This window comes from Ostrea edulis, chromosome 3 (assembly GCF_947568905.1).
Source record: "Ostrea edulis chromosome 3, xbOstEdul1.1, whole genome shotgun sequence".
Classification (NCBI taxonomy): Eukaryota; Metazoa; Mollusca; class Bivalvia; order Ostreida; family Ostreidae; genus Ostrea; species Ostrea edulis.
The window spans coordinates 59,736,179-59,753,795 of record NC_079166.1 but is presented as its reverse complement, the minus strand read 5'-3'; the positions used below and the strand labels follow the sequence as shown (position 1 = coordinate 59,753,795).

Sequence of the window (17,617 nt, the reverse complement as noted above, 5' to 3'; positions counted from 1 at the left end):
TCACGGCGTGTATGACCGGTCGACAGGGGATGGTTACTCCTCCTAGACACCTGATCCAACCCCTGGTGTGTCCAGGGGTCCGTGTTTGCCCAACTATCTATTTTGCATTACTTATAGGAGTTATGAGATTGATCACTGTTTGTTTTCTTTTTTTCTGGTTCAACACATTTATTAAAATCTTGTAGTCAGGATTTTTACATGTGCCCCTACATCCCAACCTGACCAGCGGGTATGGGGACTCAATGCTATTTACACAAACACTCAGATCACTTTCACACTTATGATAGACTTTCATACAAAAGATAGAAGTAAAGAGATAGAAGATAGAGGGAAAAAATACTCTGGCTGCTGAACAAATACATAAAAAGAAGGGGGGAAAATTGCCAACATAGGCTATGTTGTTTTGTTTACCCTGTGTACAATCTAAAAGGCTTAAAATTTTGGTAACAAAATCCGTAGAAATATATATTCATGCACTAATTATGCCGATGTAGCATTTATGCCTATAATCTTCTTATACATGCACAATGTGATATGCAATCATTCATTCAGTTTTTTAAACAATATCCATTTTCCTCAAATTGTTCTGTGTAGTTCTTTCTAACAGCTATGCGTCTTTTAATATGATATACATTTATCCAGATATTCTTAAATTTTACTAGAAGCACTGTTTGTTATATTCACCTTTCATACACTCGTAACATGTAACCGTATACATCGTAACTCATATTCGGAAGAAGAAAAAAAAAGACAATTAATTTTCACGATTTGAAATATTGTTTAGCCTACATGCATAATGTATTGACACATAAAATGTAATAGGTTTGTCCTCAGTACTGGGGGATCCTACAGGTATTCAAATGGCAAATCCGCAATAAGAGTATAAATATGGATGAAGGTCAGTTCTACGCTACGAGAGCTAGCACGGAGCTCCGATCAGGGAAAGTTTCCGCTTCGGTGCAACACCTTCTTTGCGGTAGCGGATCTAGCGCCGGACGCACACCTCACACAAATATGATCCGTTGTTAATAGAAGTATCTCCCCAGAACACTGACAAATATTGTTGGGTAGTATAATGTACTGGATTCGTGTCTGTGACCTAGAAATGATTCTAAACGTTCTATTCTTAGAATGATGTTTGTCAGAGTTCAATAGAAAGATTACATTAATGATTGTTAGCTTTACCGCTCTAAGTTCTCGAAGAATTTTCATTAGAATATTACTTTAGTTTAGATAAACTGTACATTTTCTGGTAAAAAAAAAAACAATATTAGCACTCCACAGAATTACATGTACATTTCGACTTTTATATCTTGGAATTGTATTAAACTTGGTGACCGTTTACTGTATATTCTCGTGAGTGAATTCAGCTTGGCAGTAAACCAGCATTGAACACTTTTAGTAAACTTTGGTTTGACCTACTAAAAGTTTTTTTTTTCACTGCTATATTTTTCAGTAAATTATTGTAAATAAAATGTTAAATCATTGAATTATTAGTAATTGATTTTTGCTGGCAAAAGACATTATAAATTTATCAGAACTCAGCAGCACCAGATGGTTTGAAGACGTTGAAGACAGTATATAGATTTTTACTGCCACCCCTCTTGCCCAGACATGTATAGATTCATCATAATAAGCTCGATACCATTATCATGATACCCCTCCCCACGAATTAGGATTTTAATGTTTTGCGAAACTAACATATATTAGGTTTTTTAAAATTATAATCATTGTATTTTTATTTCTATATCTATTCATTTATTATTGCTTGTCCAACATTTTAAACAATTGTGAAGTTACTTTCCGCACCGGATTATCTTCCACTTAAAAACAATGATGATACGTACCTGAGTAGGTTTATTTCTAAATTAACTATGACTTCTATATACTTTATTCTTCCCCTCACCCCGCCACTCCTTAATCACTCATACTCTTATATATACGATCGTATAGTGAGTGATCAAGAAGTGGTGGGGCGTGTGGCGGAGGGGAGAAATATACAAGTGATCAAGGAGTGGTGGGGCGGAGGGGGGTGGGGCAATATACGAGTGATGAAGGAGTGGCGGGGACCAGACTATATATCATTTCATTTTCTTTGTACCAATAATGCTGACTGGTTGAAAATACTGTCACCTAAAACTGTTTCCTCCGGCAATGTCATTCATGGACTTTGTTTTACCGTCGATGTTGACGAACGGCCTACTAAGTTGATGAGTGCAGAGTTAAAAGGTGGGTTTGAGATAATATAGAACTTGTTTGTAAAATCAACCCTTTCACGATTAAAAGTCGCCCTCTGGTGACACATGCACAGACACCTCACCGAGTGGCAACGCAGCCATCGACGAGAGGGTAAAAGGTGTTGGGTATACAATTGCACAAATATGTATATAATTAATTCGAAGAAAAAAGATAGTGGTATTATTTTTTTCGATCTCCAAAGGACAGGATGCAAAGGAGAAACTGGATGAACGTTTTCTAGTGGGAGAAGTTTGTCCCAAATGAGAATAAATGCACTGGGATCTGTTTAGCTCATGCCATATATGGGTGGCATGGAAATGACCCATCACAGGATAATAATGCCCAGACCTTGTTTTTAACATACAGCTATTTCAAACGTGACCCATATTGCCTTCTTCATCAAATATGTTTCAAATTAGTCTCAGATTCTGAAACACAAAGGTGGGAATAGGATAGCGTTTCTTTAAATTTACCAGAAAACATTTTTTAAAGATTATACCAATTTCTAAAACCATTGAAACATATTTTTTGCATTGTGACACTGTAGTACTTTTAATTCATGGAAGCAGCTAAACAAAGCTGAACACATCTTAAAATTAGTGTACATATAATAAATAGTATGTTATACATATTATACTAGCAAAACAGAAATGTGCATGTCTAATTGAATACAAACACATGTCAATTAATTCAATCCATCTTGTCAACTTGTAGTTTTCATTCCTTCTTGCGTGTCAAACAGTCAAATGTAACTTCTAAAGTTTAAGAAGATATAACAATGGTTGGAACTAGTGTATTCGACACTGTTTTTGAATAATATTTTTGGCTTTATTTTTCAAAGAACCAGAGTCACAAAGTACTAAAATTGGCCCTTTCGCCAAAATAAATGAGACTTTCACAGTTGATGCTCTAGGATTTATAGGTTATAGAACAATTTATTTTATAACTATATCTTTTCTAGTTTTCGTTTTACAGTCGTTCAAACTTTGTGTTGTTTTTCAACAGAAAAACTATATAACGTCATGATGTTGACGTTATGAGAATCACAGTGTAATACACAAAAATGGACGCATAGGTTATTATATATTTTTTGGGCTTATTCTGGTTGTAAATCACAACTGTTAAAATACTAGAAACTTGTATATTTTCTATCACGATGTTTAAATTTGTGATATATCCCCCCCCCCCCTCCCCTTCCCACTACATAAAACTACAATTTTCCCCCCGCTGTATTGGACATAATTGAAAAATCGTGATCAAAAATTAAAATTCCTTGCAGTGAAAGGACCACAGCAAATAATATTGTTTTACCGTCTATCTCAAAGACGAGTTTATATTTTCAAGTTGCATATATCTATTTGTATCAACTTCCATTAAAATTGATATAATTGAGGATAAAAAAGAGAGACAACTGTATAAGTTTGGTTAAACTTGAGTAATTATAGTAACTAATTACAACAAGAGGCCCAAGGGCCTAGAATCGCTCTTGTGATAAATTGTACAACCCCACCATTTCTATTCTTAGCCTCTTAGTATTCTAAATCTTTAGTTAAATCCTAAGAATTCAAAAAAAGTAGGTCAATGTGACCTACTTTTTGGTTTACACATTTTGAGAACCCAAGAAATATCAACTGACAAAGTTTGATGATTTTAAACCAATTAGTATCTGAATATTGAAATATAGCTGTCAAATTCCAATCGTAGGTCATGGTGACCTACTTTTTGGTCAGCGAACTCCGAACATGCAAGACTCATCAACTGACAAAGTTTGATGACTGTAGGTCAAATAGTATCTGAAATATATAAATATAGCCGTCAAATTCCAAAAGTAGGTCAAGGTGACCTACTTTTTCGTCAACACCCTTCAAACATGCAAGACCCAACAACTGACAAAGTTTGATGACTGTAGGTCAAATAATATCTGAATTATATAAATATAGCTGTCCAATTCCAAAAGTAGGTCAAGGTGACCTACTTTTTGGTTGACACCCTTTGAACATGCAAGACGTATCAACTGACAAAGTTTGATGACTGTAGGTCAAATAGCCGTCCAATTCCAAAAGTAGGTCAAGTTGACCTACTTTTTGGTTGAAACCCTTCGAACATGCAAGACCCAACAACTGACAAAGTTTGATGACTGTAGGTCAAATAGTATCTGAAATATATAAATATAGCCGTCCAATTCTAAAAGTAGGTCAAGGTGACCTACTTTTTGGTCGAAACCCTTCGAACATGCAAGACCCATGAACTGACAAAGTTTGATGACTGTAGGTCAAATAGTATCTGAAATATATAAATATAGCCGTCATATTCCAAAAGTAGGTCATGGTGACCTACTTTTTGGTCGACACACCCCGTAGACTCAAGATGCATCAACTGTCAAAGTTTGATGATTGTAGGTCAATTAGTGACTGAAATATATAAATATAACTGTCAAATGCCAAAATTAGGTCACAGTGACCTACTTTTTGGTCGATACACTCCGAAGACTCAAGATGCATCAACTGACAAAGTTTGATGATTGTAGGTCAAATAGTGTCTGAAATATAGTAATTTAGCTGTCAAATACCAAAAGTAGGTCACGGTGACCTACTTTTTGGTCGACACAAACCGAAGACTGAAGACGCATCAACTGACAAAGTTTGATGATCCTAGGTTTTACAGTGCCCAAAATATGAATCTAAAATTGAAAATGTGAAATTTGAATATCTGTAAAATTCAAAAAGTAGGTCACTGTGACCTACTTTTTTTATAAATATGTTTCAAGGCCTCAAGATGCATCAACTTACAAGATTTGATGATTCTAGACCTCTCGGTATTTGAAATAACAACTTAAAATATATCTATAAATGATAAGCCATAAAATTCAGAAAGTAGGTTACAGTGACCAATTTTTTATATGACGCATTTCAAGGTCCCATGATCCACCAACTGACAAGTTTTGATGATCAAAAGCTTCAAAGTGTCCAAGATATGCATCAAAATTAATTTTAAAATAAATACCTGCAAAATTCAAAACGTAGGTCACCGTGACCTACTTTTGAGACAACTTGACACAAGGTCCTAAGATGCATCAACTGTCAAAATTTGATGATCCTAGTCCTTATAATGACTAAAATATCAAAGATTTAAGGAAATATAAATTTAGGTCAACTTTGAAGTGACCTTGAGACCACCCCCTTTGCCCCAGGGGAATGCCTTGAACAATTTTTAATCTACAACATATCCTAATCCTTAGGTGTAAGTTTGGTGATAATTTGCCCAGTGGTTCTTGAGAAGGAGATTTTTTAGCAACCACTACTTTTGTTTGTATTTTCCTGATTATCTCCCCTTGTTAAAGGGTCACATCCCTCTATTTAGTATGTATGAAAGCCTTTGGGCCAATGATACCCTGTAACAAATTTGAAAAAAAATTGGCCAAGGGGTTCTTGAGTTATAGCCCTTTTTCTAAAAAGTTTACGCACACCGCACAAATGGCGATAGCATTAGCTCTTTGAGCCTTCGGCTCAGAAGAGCTAAAAATGGATTTTTAAAACTATTTTTTTAAAAATAAAACACGGTGGACCTTTAAAATTGTCGGCACCCCTGAAGTATTAATTTCCTGAGCGAGGTAGACCTTTAAGTCCACAGAGATCTGACATCTGTGTCTCCTTTGTGCCACTGTGCACCTTCGTGTGATAAAAAAAAAAATACTAAGCGAAATATTAGTGGACGAAAATTAAAACGTATAAAACGGCGACTTGTATATATTCATATCATTTAATGATATATATTATTGTATATGTTTGAAGCAGATAAATTGTTTTTTTTAAAAGCCCAGAAATAGAGTGGACAGTGTCGCTAAATGGATTTTAATTATCTCTAAGTAGAAACCTCAACATGTTTGTAAATCGGGATTATTTCTTGTATATAGATATATCAAGATATTGATATATATCCGTATCAGACTTCCCCGCAGACGTTCACACCTTTATGAAACACCCAAATTCTCGACATCCCGCACACAAACACCTGTACGTGTTAGTCGGCACATTGTTTCACAGCACGAGCAGCACGAGTTCACCAAATAAAAGAAGGATCATTTTACTTTGAAAATGAACAAACGAATATCACATGTTATAAATTGGCATTACTTTCAATTTGATAAATAGCATGCCTTATAGCAGCTCAAAGAAATATGGACCATGAAATGACGAGTAAAAGCATTGGTTTATTTGTGCGATTATTTTAAAAGATTTACATTTATATTAGTGCACCACAAATCTTTTATTGTATAATTTTTATTGTAATTAAAAATATTAGATGATTTAGATCCGCTGTCTACATGTTTACAGGTAGTGTAGAAATATCAAAAAGTGCACAGTTGACAACACGATTGAAATAAGAATGCGGACGATTTTTTGTTTATTCAGTGACTCACGAACTTACCCGTCTTCTGAATGAAAGTTATAAAACATACTATTTTTTGGGGTCAGTTATAACACCCGAAAACGGGGGTAAAAATCACCTTCGCTTGCCATGGGTTTTGGGTCCATTCTGCTCTTTGTGGACTGAATACATTTTGCTATCGAAGATGGAAAAAATAATTTTAAAAATGCCTAGATTGTCCGCTTGCATAAACATGTATTACGGTGGTAAAAAAAATCTAGTAAATCCAATGAAGTTGTAGTAATATAGATTATATATCTATTTCATTTTTGACTGAGAGGGCGTTAGATAGCTAGGCACGTGACATCGGTTAAAAAAAGGGGGGGGGGCAGTCCTAACTCGCGCCAGCCAAATAATTTAACATGGAAAAAAGGGAAATTAAATATATCAGAATGAAGTGGAATGGTTAATTAATAAGAATAATATTGTACAAACTTCCCGTACCTGTATACACTTAGTGATACTCTCTCTCTCTCTCTCTCTCTCTCTCTCTCTCTCTCTCTCACGATCACGAAGTTATAGATTCAGTACTGTTGTATAGCGTGTATGAATAGAAGCAACTAAAATACAAATCGTCAAATAATGTTGTCTATATATTTTTTGTGTGAACTAATTGCATTTGAAACCGAGATTTTAAAACATCCTTACAGTAGACTTGGATGGGTCCATGTGGCGATCTATCCACAGCACACTTAAAGAAATTGAATTCGGGAGGGGGATTGAGACAGTTTGAGTGGATGAAGACCACCACCCACCACACACATGTACACATTTTTTAAAAGGTTTTGAAGATTGGACAATTTAAGCACAATTTTCTGTTGCTATTGTAGGCTGGATTATTAAATTAAGATATATTTATTGGCACAACACATGTCCAGTTTATTAATTGACAAAACATATATAATATACATGTAGCATTCAGTCCGTCTGTCATAATTTAATTTTACTTGTAACACGCAAATTGATTAGTTGAGGACGCTGAAAAAATATTTGTTTATATTGTATAAATGTAACTTTGGTATGGGACACACCTCCTTGACAACCAAGACGACACTAATTTTCCTTTTCTAATTTTACATTGGACAATGGAACACTGATACATTGATAGGCCTTCGAACTAGGCCATGCAATTGAACATCAACGGAATTAAACATGCACAATAAATACTGTATTGTCTTACCCCCCCCCCCCCCCGCTCCCCCTCCCCCAAACAAAAACAAAACGCACAGTCTTTGTTTAAAGTAAAGTTACATAAAAATAAAAAATAAAAAAACTCTTGACATGTACAACGATATCATATGTGAAATAAAAAAATAAAAAAAACGGTATATCGAGTATTTTCATATGGGGTTTACTTGATCCGCCTATCGAAGCATAAAATGCGTCGTAAATGTCTTACAACAGATGATGTCTCATCGATAACATGTGGATCGCTATCTATGAATTGCTTACATAATTTACTGTGTCGGATTATACTGGCGGCAATGCTGCATGCTATGGTAAGTCATATTGTAGTTTAAATCTGTTTTTTTTTTAATTCCTTTTTGCCTGACCAGGTCATGCTAATATTCAGCCCGAAACTTGGATGTACTGTAAATCAAAGAAGGACTTGCTCCCAAATGTACGTAAAGTTAGGTTAAACAAAACAGTTATTTCGAATGTTGACAGTCTAAAGCCGCGTAGTAACAATTTCGTAAAATAAATAAAGCAAAAATTATTCAATATGATATCAGTACCATACAAGAATACTTGCGTGAAGCCTGAATATTTTCCGATATCCCAAACTTTGGCCAAGGTGAAAGAAGACGCCATGTACATTTCAGTCACTAGGCCTAACAGTTTCGGTAACTGTCGTTTCGTTCAATGATAATGTTTATGATTATAATGTAAAACTACCAAAATTGTACACAGTTTTTAAGCAACGATGCAATGAAGATGCTTTATGAACGACTTTAAAAGATGAAAACAACTAGGTATTGAAAATGAACATCTATAGCCTAGTAAAAGGGCAAAACAAGCTGCAACCGAAAACTATTATTAGGTGAGGGAATTTCCCTTGCTTTAAAAATAAACACCGAACTAAAATGACTTATACATGACACGAAATAAAAAACGTAGTTTCTTTCTCCATAAGATACTTAAATCAGCAATATTATCTGTAAAATTAAAGTTTACCACCACCAGCGCATTATAACCATAATATTTTTCAGCAATCCAGAATATCGTTTTTTGAAAAATAAAAATAGTGCTCCTAGCTCGCCCTAAAATATTTTTGCATTTATGGTCAATTGAAAAGGTGTATATTATAAAATTACTTTATTTAGGGCGAGATGAAACCCGTATTGCAAAACCTTTACAAAATAACCAGATTTTGGTGAAAAATGACAAAAGTACGGTACCGTCTCCGGTTCTAGTATGTATACAGCTTTAGTTGTGCTCCTATTTTTAAAATCTAACATGCTTTTTTAAACCCCGGATTCTGATACATATTTATAACACCAATACTCCTATTCAACATTTACTTTCATTTTTATATATTTTAAGGGCCATATTTTGGGGTTTGTGAATCAGGTTTTTAAAAAAGAAATAACTGTAAACACAATTAAATTAAAAATTAATCTCTTCACGATCCAGTATGTCTATGTCAATCGTAAAAATCTCGAATGTAACTTTTCTAATTTTTCCAATTGCAAGTTTTAGTACATTTTTGCATGCAATGAAACCTTCATATTCTGACAAGGGTGAAACTACTTTCAAAAATTTGCATTTTCTTTGTCAATATAATGGCCATCACATTTTGGTTACCGATGTTTGGATGCGTTTTCTTAAAACATAACAACGCAACTATTTTTTTCTTTACATATTCATGAAAGGAGAAACATATTTTGACTATTCTGCTTTTTTTAAAAAAAGAGCATCAATAAAAAACACATTAACACGATTTTTTCTCACTTTGGCTGCCATTATCATTTACAATTAGCTGACCTTTGTACAAATATGCACTAAATTCGGAATATCCTCCGCATTATACTAGGTACGGTTACAGAATTTCTTACTAAATACGCCTTATTGTTTGCATAAAGTAGACTTTGTCAATGACGTCTATATATTGATCCAAATTAACATTTGTTCCTGAAATTTTGGCTTAAAGTTGACCTTCTGCATTTGTTCGAAACATAACGCCCACGTGATTAGTCCCGACCATTTAACGAACAAAAATAACAATAACAACATTGTAAACGTTAGACCATCATATGTCTTTTGTGAGATCTATTTTCAACGAGTCTCAGAATCATAGATTGTCTTAATTGAATTGCGTATCAGAGAGGCAAAAAGAATGAGAGAGCACAATTAAACACACACACACACACACACACACACACACACACACACAGATAGATAGATAGATAGATAGATAGATAGATAGATAGTTAAACTTTAACATTACGTTTGTTACAGAAATATCCTGTCCATCCGGCAATACAACCAAGACAGGTTCCATCAACAATATGACATCTTTGTTCCTGACAATTAGATGGACAGATCATGTCACACTTTTGTCCATAGCGTCCGGATGTCATACAGCCTTGTAAAATGTAGGAGAGAAAAATTATCTTAAAGGATGTAAAGCAATTACTTCTAAGTTATCACGGCTGAATTTACTTTGTATAACGTCAAAACCAATTAAATAAATAAAACGTGAGAAAAATACATAAACACTTATTTGGAATGGAGAAAACGCAGTACCATTTTACGTGTTTGGCTTCAGAAAGTGTGAACCACAATGAATTTAAACTGTAGTACACTTCATAAACTACTGCAATGATTACGCCCATCAATTGAAACCAAAAACAAAGTTTCATCAATTGACAATTTAGACAGTTTTCGTGAGGAATTTAAATAATCACGCGTTTTGTGACGTCATATTAAAATCATAAAATGATACTGGGGATATGACTATGGTTTTTCTTTTCGACTCAAAATGGAAAATATTGAATTAACATTAATTGAAGAATGTCCAAATGCTAGGATCGATAATGTCTATTGTCGACCGTAATCAGTATATAAATAATTTACGATTTAAAGGAATATAAAGCATTAGAGATCAAGCGTTTATGTGATGTATTCTTTGAGAGTACTTCCGTGACTCAAACTTTGGAAATATAAAATTATTCATATCCAGAAATGTCAGTTTTATGTTGCATTTTATGAGTAAAACATTTTCGAATAGACTATTCAATTATTTCATATGAGAGATATCGGAATTACCAGGGGCGGATCCAGGAATTCCAGTTACGGAGGGCGCCACTTTATGAGGCAGGGGGTCTGGGGACCGCCTTGAGGCCCCCAGTGGGCCCAGGGCCAAGTCCTGGTAGGGGTCCAGGGGGCGAAGCCCCCGAAAGCTCCGTGATTTTACAGATTTTATAGGACTTGAAATATGTTTTTCTATTTAGTCATTTGTACTACTTTCTATCATTTTTGATAAGGTGAAATTAATAAAATGACGCAAATTTTTAAGGTATTTGGAACAAATTAAGTTCTCCCAATAACGCAAAGATTTTGTCATTTATTTCTCCAAGAGTGGAAGAAATTATTCTTCTTTTATCGTTTAGTACATTTTTTAAACAAGATACCACGATTTGCCTAAAATTTGAAAGTTTTAGGCGGCTGCACTCCCCCCCCCCTACCCCTTTTAAATCCGCCACTGATTACATCAATGCACATGTATACATGTATAATTGTGCAGCTATTACCCAGAACGATCACTTCACATAATTCTGTAACAGAGAAAGATTGGTAACCAGCGGGATACTGTACTCCTGGTAATCTTTGGTTGTAAAATATAACATAACGGCCGTGACTGACACAGGTAGTGCTAAAGTCCAAGGGAGGTAAATCTGGTCCGTCCTTGTAACATAAATAACCGTTCTCAATGTTAGATGTGTTAGATACATACAGGGAAAACCCTGCCATTCTTCCTCTTTGTCGCATTTCTAAAAAAAAAAATATTTTGACAATGAATCGAGTTCTGTCTAAAGTTAAAGAGAATATTGTTTGATACATATAAAATGAGTGTTGTGCAAGTCACCAAATACATGTAATATCCCTTTCTTTACTAATGGCTTTCCTGTAATATTTAGTGGTTATCTAATGTCATATAGACAACTTTAATTACTATCAAATACCTTTTTAAGTTATCTGATACACAATTGAGATCGTTGTTAGTTAGAATAATCTTGAAAAGGTATAGGGTCAACAATTCCATCTTTAAACTATTAAAGCACCGAATACAAAATTTCATTTCTACCTGCAACCTTGTTTAGGCTGGAAACAGGTTAAAACTTGGATATACCAGAGACCATAATTCAACCGTTTTAAGCATTTTAATAAACGCCGAAATCTTACTGCACACAATTTATGCATTACTTGATTTTCAAGCATGTTTTCCCACTGCACTCGTGTCAAGATTATGATAGAAAACTCCCAGCTTCATTTAATGTAAGTTTGAGATTCAATATATTAGGAAAAATTTACTGCCACTCCATTTTAAAAAAAAAAAAAAATACAAGAAACCAACAAACGAACGAAAACCGAATCGTGCATAGAAAAAAAAATCTCGCTGTGTATTGAATCCCGTATAAGTATAGCTTCATTAAGAGAGGTACATTCCTGGAGCAATATTTACAGCGAACGTGATCACGCTGTAAGGTCAATTTCCAAACAACGTTGATACACGCGAGTCAAAAACATATATAACGTAATTCATTTTTGCTGCAAATAAAGTGTTCACGAATAGAATATTGATTATTACCATACTGCTGACAGTTGCCCTTGAATGAAAGTTATAATGTGTAGAGCTACGTAGGATAATAATCCGTTTTACTGCATATTATTAAAAGAAGGCTGTTCTAAGTAAATGTAAACTCCATACCATACTGCTGCTCGTAGGTCCTGAACTGTATCCTGATGCTGTAAATACTCTTTATGTCCATGAGGTCTACATACCACCATACTGACCGGTACAAAGAAGAAGGACCGATATACATAGACCTCATACATGTACTGATGTCTCCGTCTACTGCATTGTTTGGTAAGTAAGTTGTACATGTTGGATCATTAGCTGGACAGATCCAAGTTGTACTCTGTACAGCTGTACGGTCCTTCGAAAGGTGTTCTGTGTGAAGAAATATATACAACAATGTATCACAAAATAGAAAGTGATACTTTATTACAAACGAGTTGACTTCAGTTCGCCATCGTCAACTTCCCATGTCTAAGTACATGTAGCAATATTCCAGTATCATCAGTGTATGGTGTTCATGTGTCTCAACTGGTTCGATAGCAATATCTTGTTCTGCTGATGATCAGTTTTTAAATCAAGGCAGGCTACTGACAAACAAGTTGATGTTACAAGGTTTTCAACAGTCTCGTTTAAATTATGTCAGCATTTCGCAAATCATACAGTCGTTCTAACGATCTACAATGCAGCTTGCCAAATACAACCTGCCATTTGATCAAATGCTGTTTAACGTGTTTCATATTAATTGTTAGGCCGTTCTTTACACACTGCTTTTCACTACGGATTACTCCGTTTATCTGATTAAGGTATAGGGGTCATAGCAGGTGTGATAGGTCGACAGTTGATGCTTATTCCTTCTCGTCACATGATTCCACCTCTCAAATAGTCAGGGGTTTACCAAACTCTTAATTTTGTATCTCTTATAGGAATTATGAGATTGAGCATTTACGAAATAAGATATAATGTTTGAGTGTTATTGGAATATGGCATCAAGTTGGTCACGTGATCAAATCCTAGAAGTAGATTTGATCACATAACAACTTCATGTCATGTCCCAATAACACTAAAAAATTATATCTTATTTCTTATATTTATATATTCTATTTTGATTTGTGTTTTTACTGAATTTCCATGATTATGTAGCAGATGACCGAAGTAAGAATTGTACATCATAAAATATAGTTCGTTAGAGTTTTATCGAATTAATAATTAGGAACAATATCTAAGAGTATATAAGAAATATATATTTAATTAAGAAGGTAAAAAAGGACGAAACACGTGTAAAATAAAGGTAATTTAGAGCGTAGAGTTAACTTAATTGAAGATGAGAAGAATGGAGTAAACTATATCCGTGATGTGATTTGGTCGCGATCAGCAATGGAGAAATTGACATTGGTCTAGCCTAATAAGTTGAAAACGCAATTGTTGAACACAGATTTCGACAAAATATCAGAGAAAATTGATGTAGAATATGATGGGTCAAGTTAACGTTAAACTCTTATTCAGATTTTTGGAATGAAACAACGGCATGTTCATCGTTAAGACTCGCGATTATAACCATATAAAAGACGCTCCGGGACATTAGGACATATTTAGACGAAAGGCAGTGATACGGCACGGTATGCAACAACGAGACGGTATGTGACAATTTGTTACATACCGTAACACAAATGGCTACGCCATGTAACAACTTTATTTTTTGTTACATAGCGTCGCCATTCGTGCTATGCTTTGTAACAAATTGTTACATACCGTGCTGTGGATGGCAACATTACATACCATGCGGGGATTGCAACTTTTTTTGCGAGGAAAACTCCCGTCCTGTAAATTGCTTTGAATCATTGTGTTTGTGAGTAGTTCTGTAAGTGTGTCTTTCATGTAAATCCACACTCAACATGTTCAGGTCGATACTAAAACCACAGAAACATTAAGATATCTCTTGAATGCGAGGGTTTTGAGGTTTATTCTTAAAACCACTAGGGTGGTGCATAACGGGCATTTCACCTATTTCACGATAATCCTCAGGCTTCTCTCTTTTGCTCTCTCCAGAAATCTCTCTCTTCCTTCGTTCTTTTCATCTATAGCTCTTGGTTGCCCCGCGCTCTTTGCAGACTACCCCATCTTTCTCCCTTTATTCTCTTGACATTCCCTTCCCCTCTCTCTAAATGTCAAGGCAACTAAAGAACGTAAAATTATCTATCTATCATCTATATAACTATCTATCTATCTATCTAAGTATATCATTCAACCACATCAATCAATGAATAAATCTCACACATTCACTTTTAGTATCAGAATTATTTCTTTTTGTATTCCCATATATGCTATCAGGAAACTCGTTGACATGACCCGAAAGGGGGGTGGGGGTCATGTCAACGAGTTTCCTGATAGCATATCTGGGAATACAAAAAGAAATAATTCTGAAACTAAAAGTGAATGCCACTCACTCGTTCGTTCGTTCGTTCCATATCGGTATCGGACGCCTTTGATATTGCTAAAACGCGGAACGGAAAACAGAACAGGACGGAAAACAGAACGGAAATTTAAGAATTAGAATAATTAAGGTATCTAAGATAACATAAAAAATCGGACAAATAAGTTTTATTTTGATTAAAATCAAACTTTTAGGAGTTTGTTCACAAGTGGTAAATCAATTTTATCTTACAAGTCTACACCATGTATTGCTTAAGCTAACATGAATGTTTGCATAACAGTTTTCAAAGCGATTTACGAGTATTTTGTAATTTCAGCATCGACAGAGGTGTTACATGTAGCGAACAGAGGTTAGAGAATGGAAAGAACATACAGGGTTCATACTCCCATCGTAGTAAACCGTCTTCAATGCATTTACACATAGTGCATCGTATACTTACATGTACATTGTTCATTGACTTTATGAAAGATATATTTAGTATTCAGTAATACGGTCATGCAGGGAGTGTGATATGTATAAACAATGATAATTCGTTATCTTAATAAGTCAACAAATTGAACATCTTGTGTTTGATTAATTATTTTTAACTAACAGAGACTGAGTGACCGCAGCACTCCAATATACTAAATAGGTGAGAACTTCTAACAGCTGATTTCTAATCTAACTACCGGTATCTTATTATTCAGATTATTAATGAAATGACCTTTTATTTCAAATCAAACATAAATTATCTGTTAACCTTTTAGCAATTTCATATAAATCAGTTAATTCCTCTTACTAGGGTCATCAACTTAATCTTAGTATAAATTGATTCTTTTTCAATCGCTTTCTTTCCAGTCCGCTGTATCTCTTCAACACTAATCCGCATGTACGGACTTTCACTTTATATAGATGGAAACCAACTGAGGCAAGCCCATTTTGTTTTTCACACGTACGCTTTAAAATTTGATGTGATTCATATCATATAAATATATATCATACGAGGTGTAAAACTATCAAATTCGAGTTCAATTATCTTAAAGATGTTCGATAAACAACAAGTTCGATTTCAAAATGTTTAAGGATAATTTTTTTGAGAACATTGTATTTTACATTATGAATGTTGCTTTCGGGGAGGGGGGGGGGGGGGGGGGGGCTCTCATTCATTGGTTAGGTTCATAAAATCGTTTCTTTGGTGGTAGCCAGCAAAACGTAATAACATTTGAAAGATTATAATTCAAGTCTTTTTTCAGTATATTTGTTGTTGTATATATTTTTTTTACAACATACTGTCACAATCGGTAGGACAGGGGGAGGGGTCAGAAAATGAGAAAGTTGAGAAAGGGGATGGCACATACAGGCGCTTGTTTAATATTTTTCATAAGAAATTAAATATAATGATTTTGAAATATGTGTATATTGTGATTGTTACCTAAAATATTTTCCGTTCCGCGTTTTAGCAGCACCTGGACGCCGTAGCTAACCGATTTTAATAAAATATACAGCTGTTTTGAACGTCTTCTATTACAAAAGGATCAGAAAGAAGCCAGTTCGTACCACTTACAATTGTCATCCTATTCGCCTCTTGTATTCCACTACATGCTTAATTGCAAGTATCTGATTGATGTCAGAAAACAATGTTTATCAACGAAACAAATACGTTTCAAAAATATCATCACATTTATGCGTTTCAGCGCATAGAAACTATATGTAATTTTGAGCTTTATAAATGAATGAAATGATAATAACAATAATAATAATAATTTAAAAATATAATTAATTCAAATAAACAATCTTTTCTAAGAACATTATGTTCCTTTATAAGAAATATTAATAAACTATGCTCCCCGACCCAATGACTACTCGAATCTAAAACTGCATATGTTGCCAATCTCCATACTCACGCATCCCTTAAAACATTTAATGATTTATTACCATCACTTTTACATAGAATACTAAATATCTGTATACAATTGCGTAATTGTACGAGATAAGTAAATTAAAAATAAATGCGTAAAGGCGATTATGCCGTTCCAGAGGGGTCATCTCGTTACTCACCTGTTTCGTTACCCCCCCCCCCCTGAAATTGCCTATTCATGTCTTAAAATCGTAAATACTGTACATAGCGGGCGAACATAGATGATGATGATGATGATGATGATATGTGTGTGTGTGTGTGTGTGTGTGTGTGTGTGTGTGTGTGTGTGTGTGTGTGCGACGGTCAATGGTCAAATAACGACTACTGGTTCATAGACTCGATGTAAGGTGATTGTCATCTGCAAGCTTGAAGGTTATCTCAGAACCTCACACATACATGGATATGTTTACTTCCAATTATGCCTTGAATTATAGGCATGTTAAAAGCATTTAACACCCGCCTTTTATTTAGGGGGAGGGGCTTAGTCCTCAAGAATGGTGATAAATGAAGATATTGAGAAATTTTGCAGCGATTAAGATGGTAAGGTTTCTTAGAAACCACTGCGGAAAGGTTCGTGCATGCCAACAACAACAGCAACGATGACGACGACGAAGCCACAAAGACCCCCCCCCCCTTCATTTCAGAGTATATGCTAAAACTCTCCCAGTTTTTACTGGACTAGGAGAACAAACACCACACAAACGGGAACAAGGACAGACAGGCAGTAAGACCCATAGATACACAGAAGACAGACAGACGGACAGACTGACGGACGGACGAACGGACATAAGGTACCAAAAAGATGTGTCCTCCAGAATAA

The 17,617-nt window shown here is 34.8% G+C and overlaps 1 protein-coding gene across 5 annotated transcripts in view; it reads right to left on the bottom strand.

Moving 5' to 3' along the window:
- The window catches only part of LOC125673257 (multiple epidermal growth factor-like domains protein 10), a 61,497-nt gene that overhangs the window by 27,330 nt on the left and 16,550 nt on the right, over positions 1-17,617 (bottom strand). For all 5 annotated transcript variants that reach the window (XR_007369372.2, XR_007369371.2, XM_048909748.2 and 2 more), the window contains 3 exons: positions 12,599-12,841; positions 11,421-11,660; positions 10,115-10,252 (listed from right to left, as the gene is read on the bottom strand). Coding sequence is in view for 3 of the 5 variants with exons in the window: in XM_048909748.2 (XP_048765705.1) it covers positions 10,115-10,252; positions 11,421-11,660; positions 12,599-12,841 (621 nt within the window). In the remaining 2 variants the exon portion in view is untranslated. The remainder of the gene's footprint in view (positions 1-10,114; positions 10,253-11,420; positions 11,661-12,598; positions 12,842-17,617) is intronic.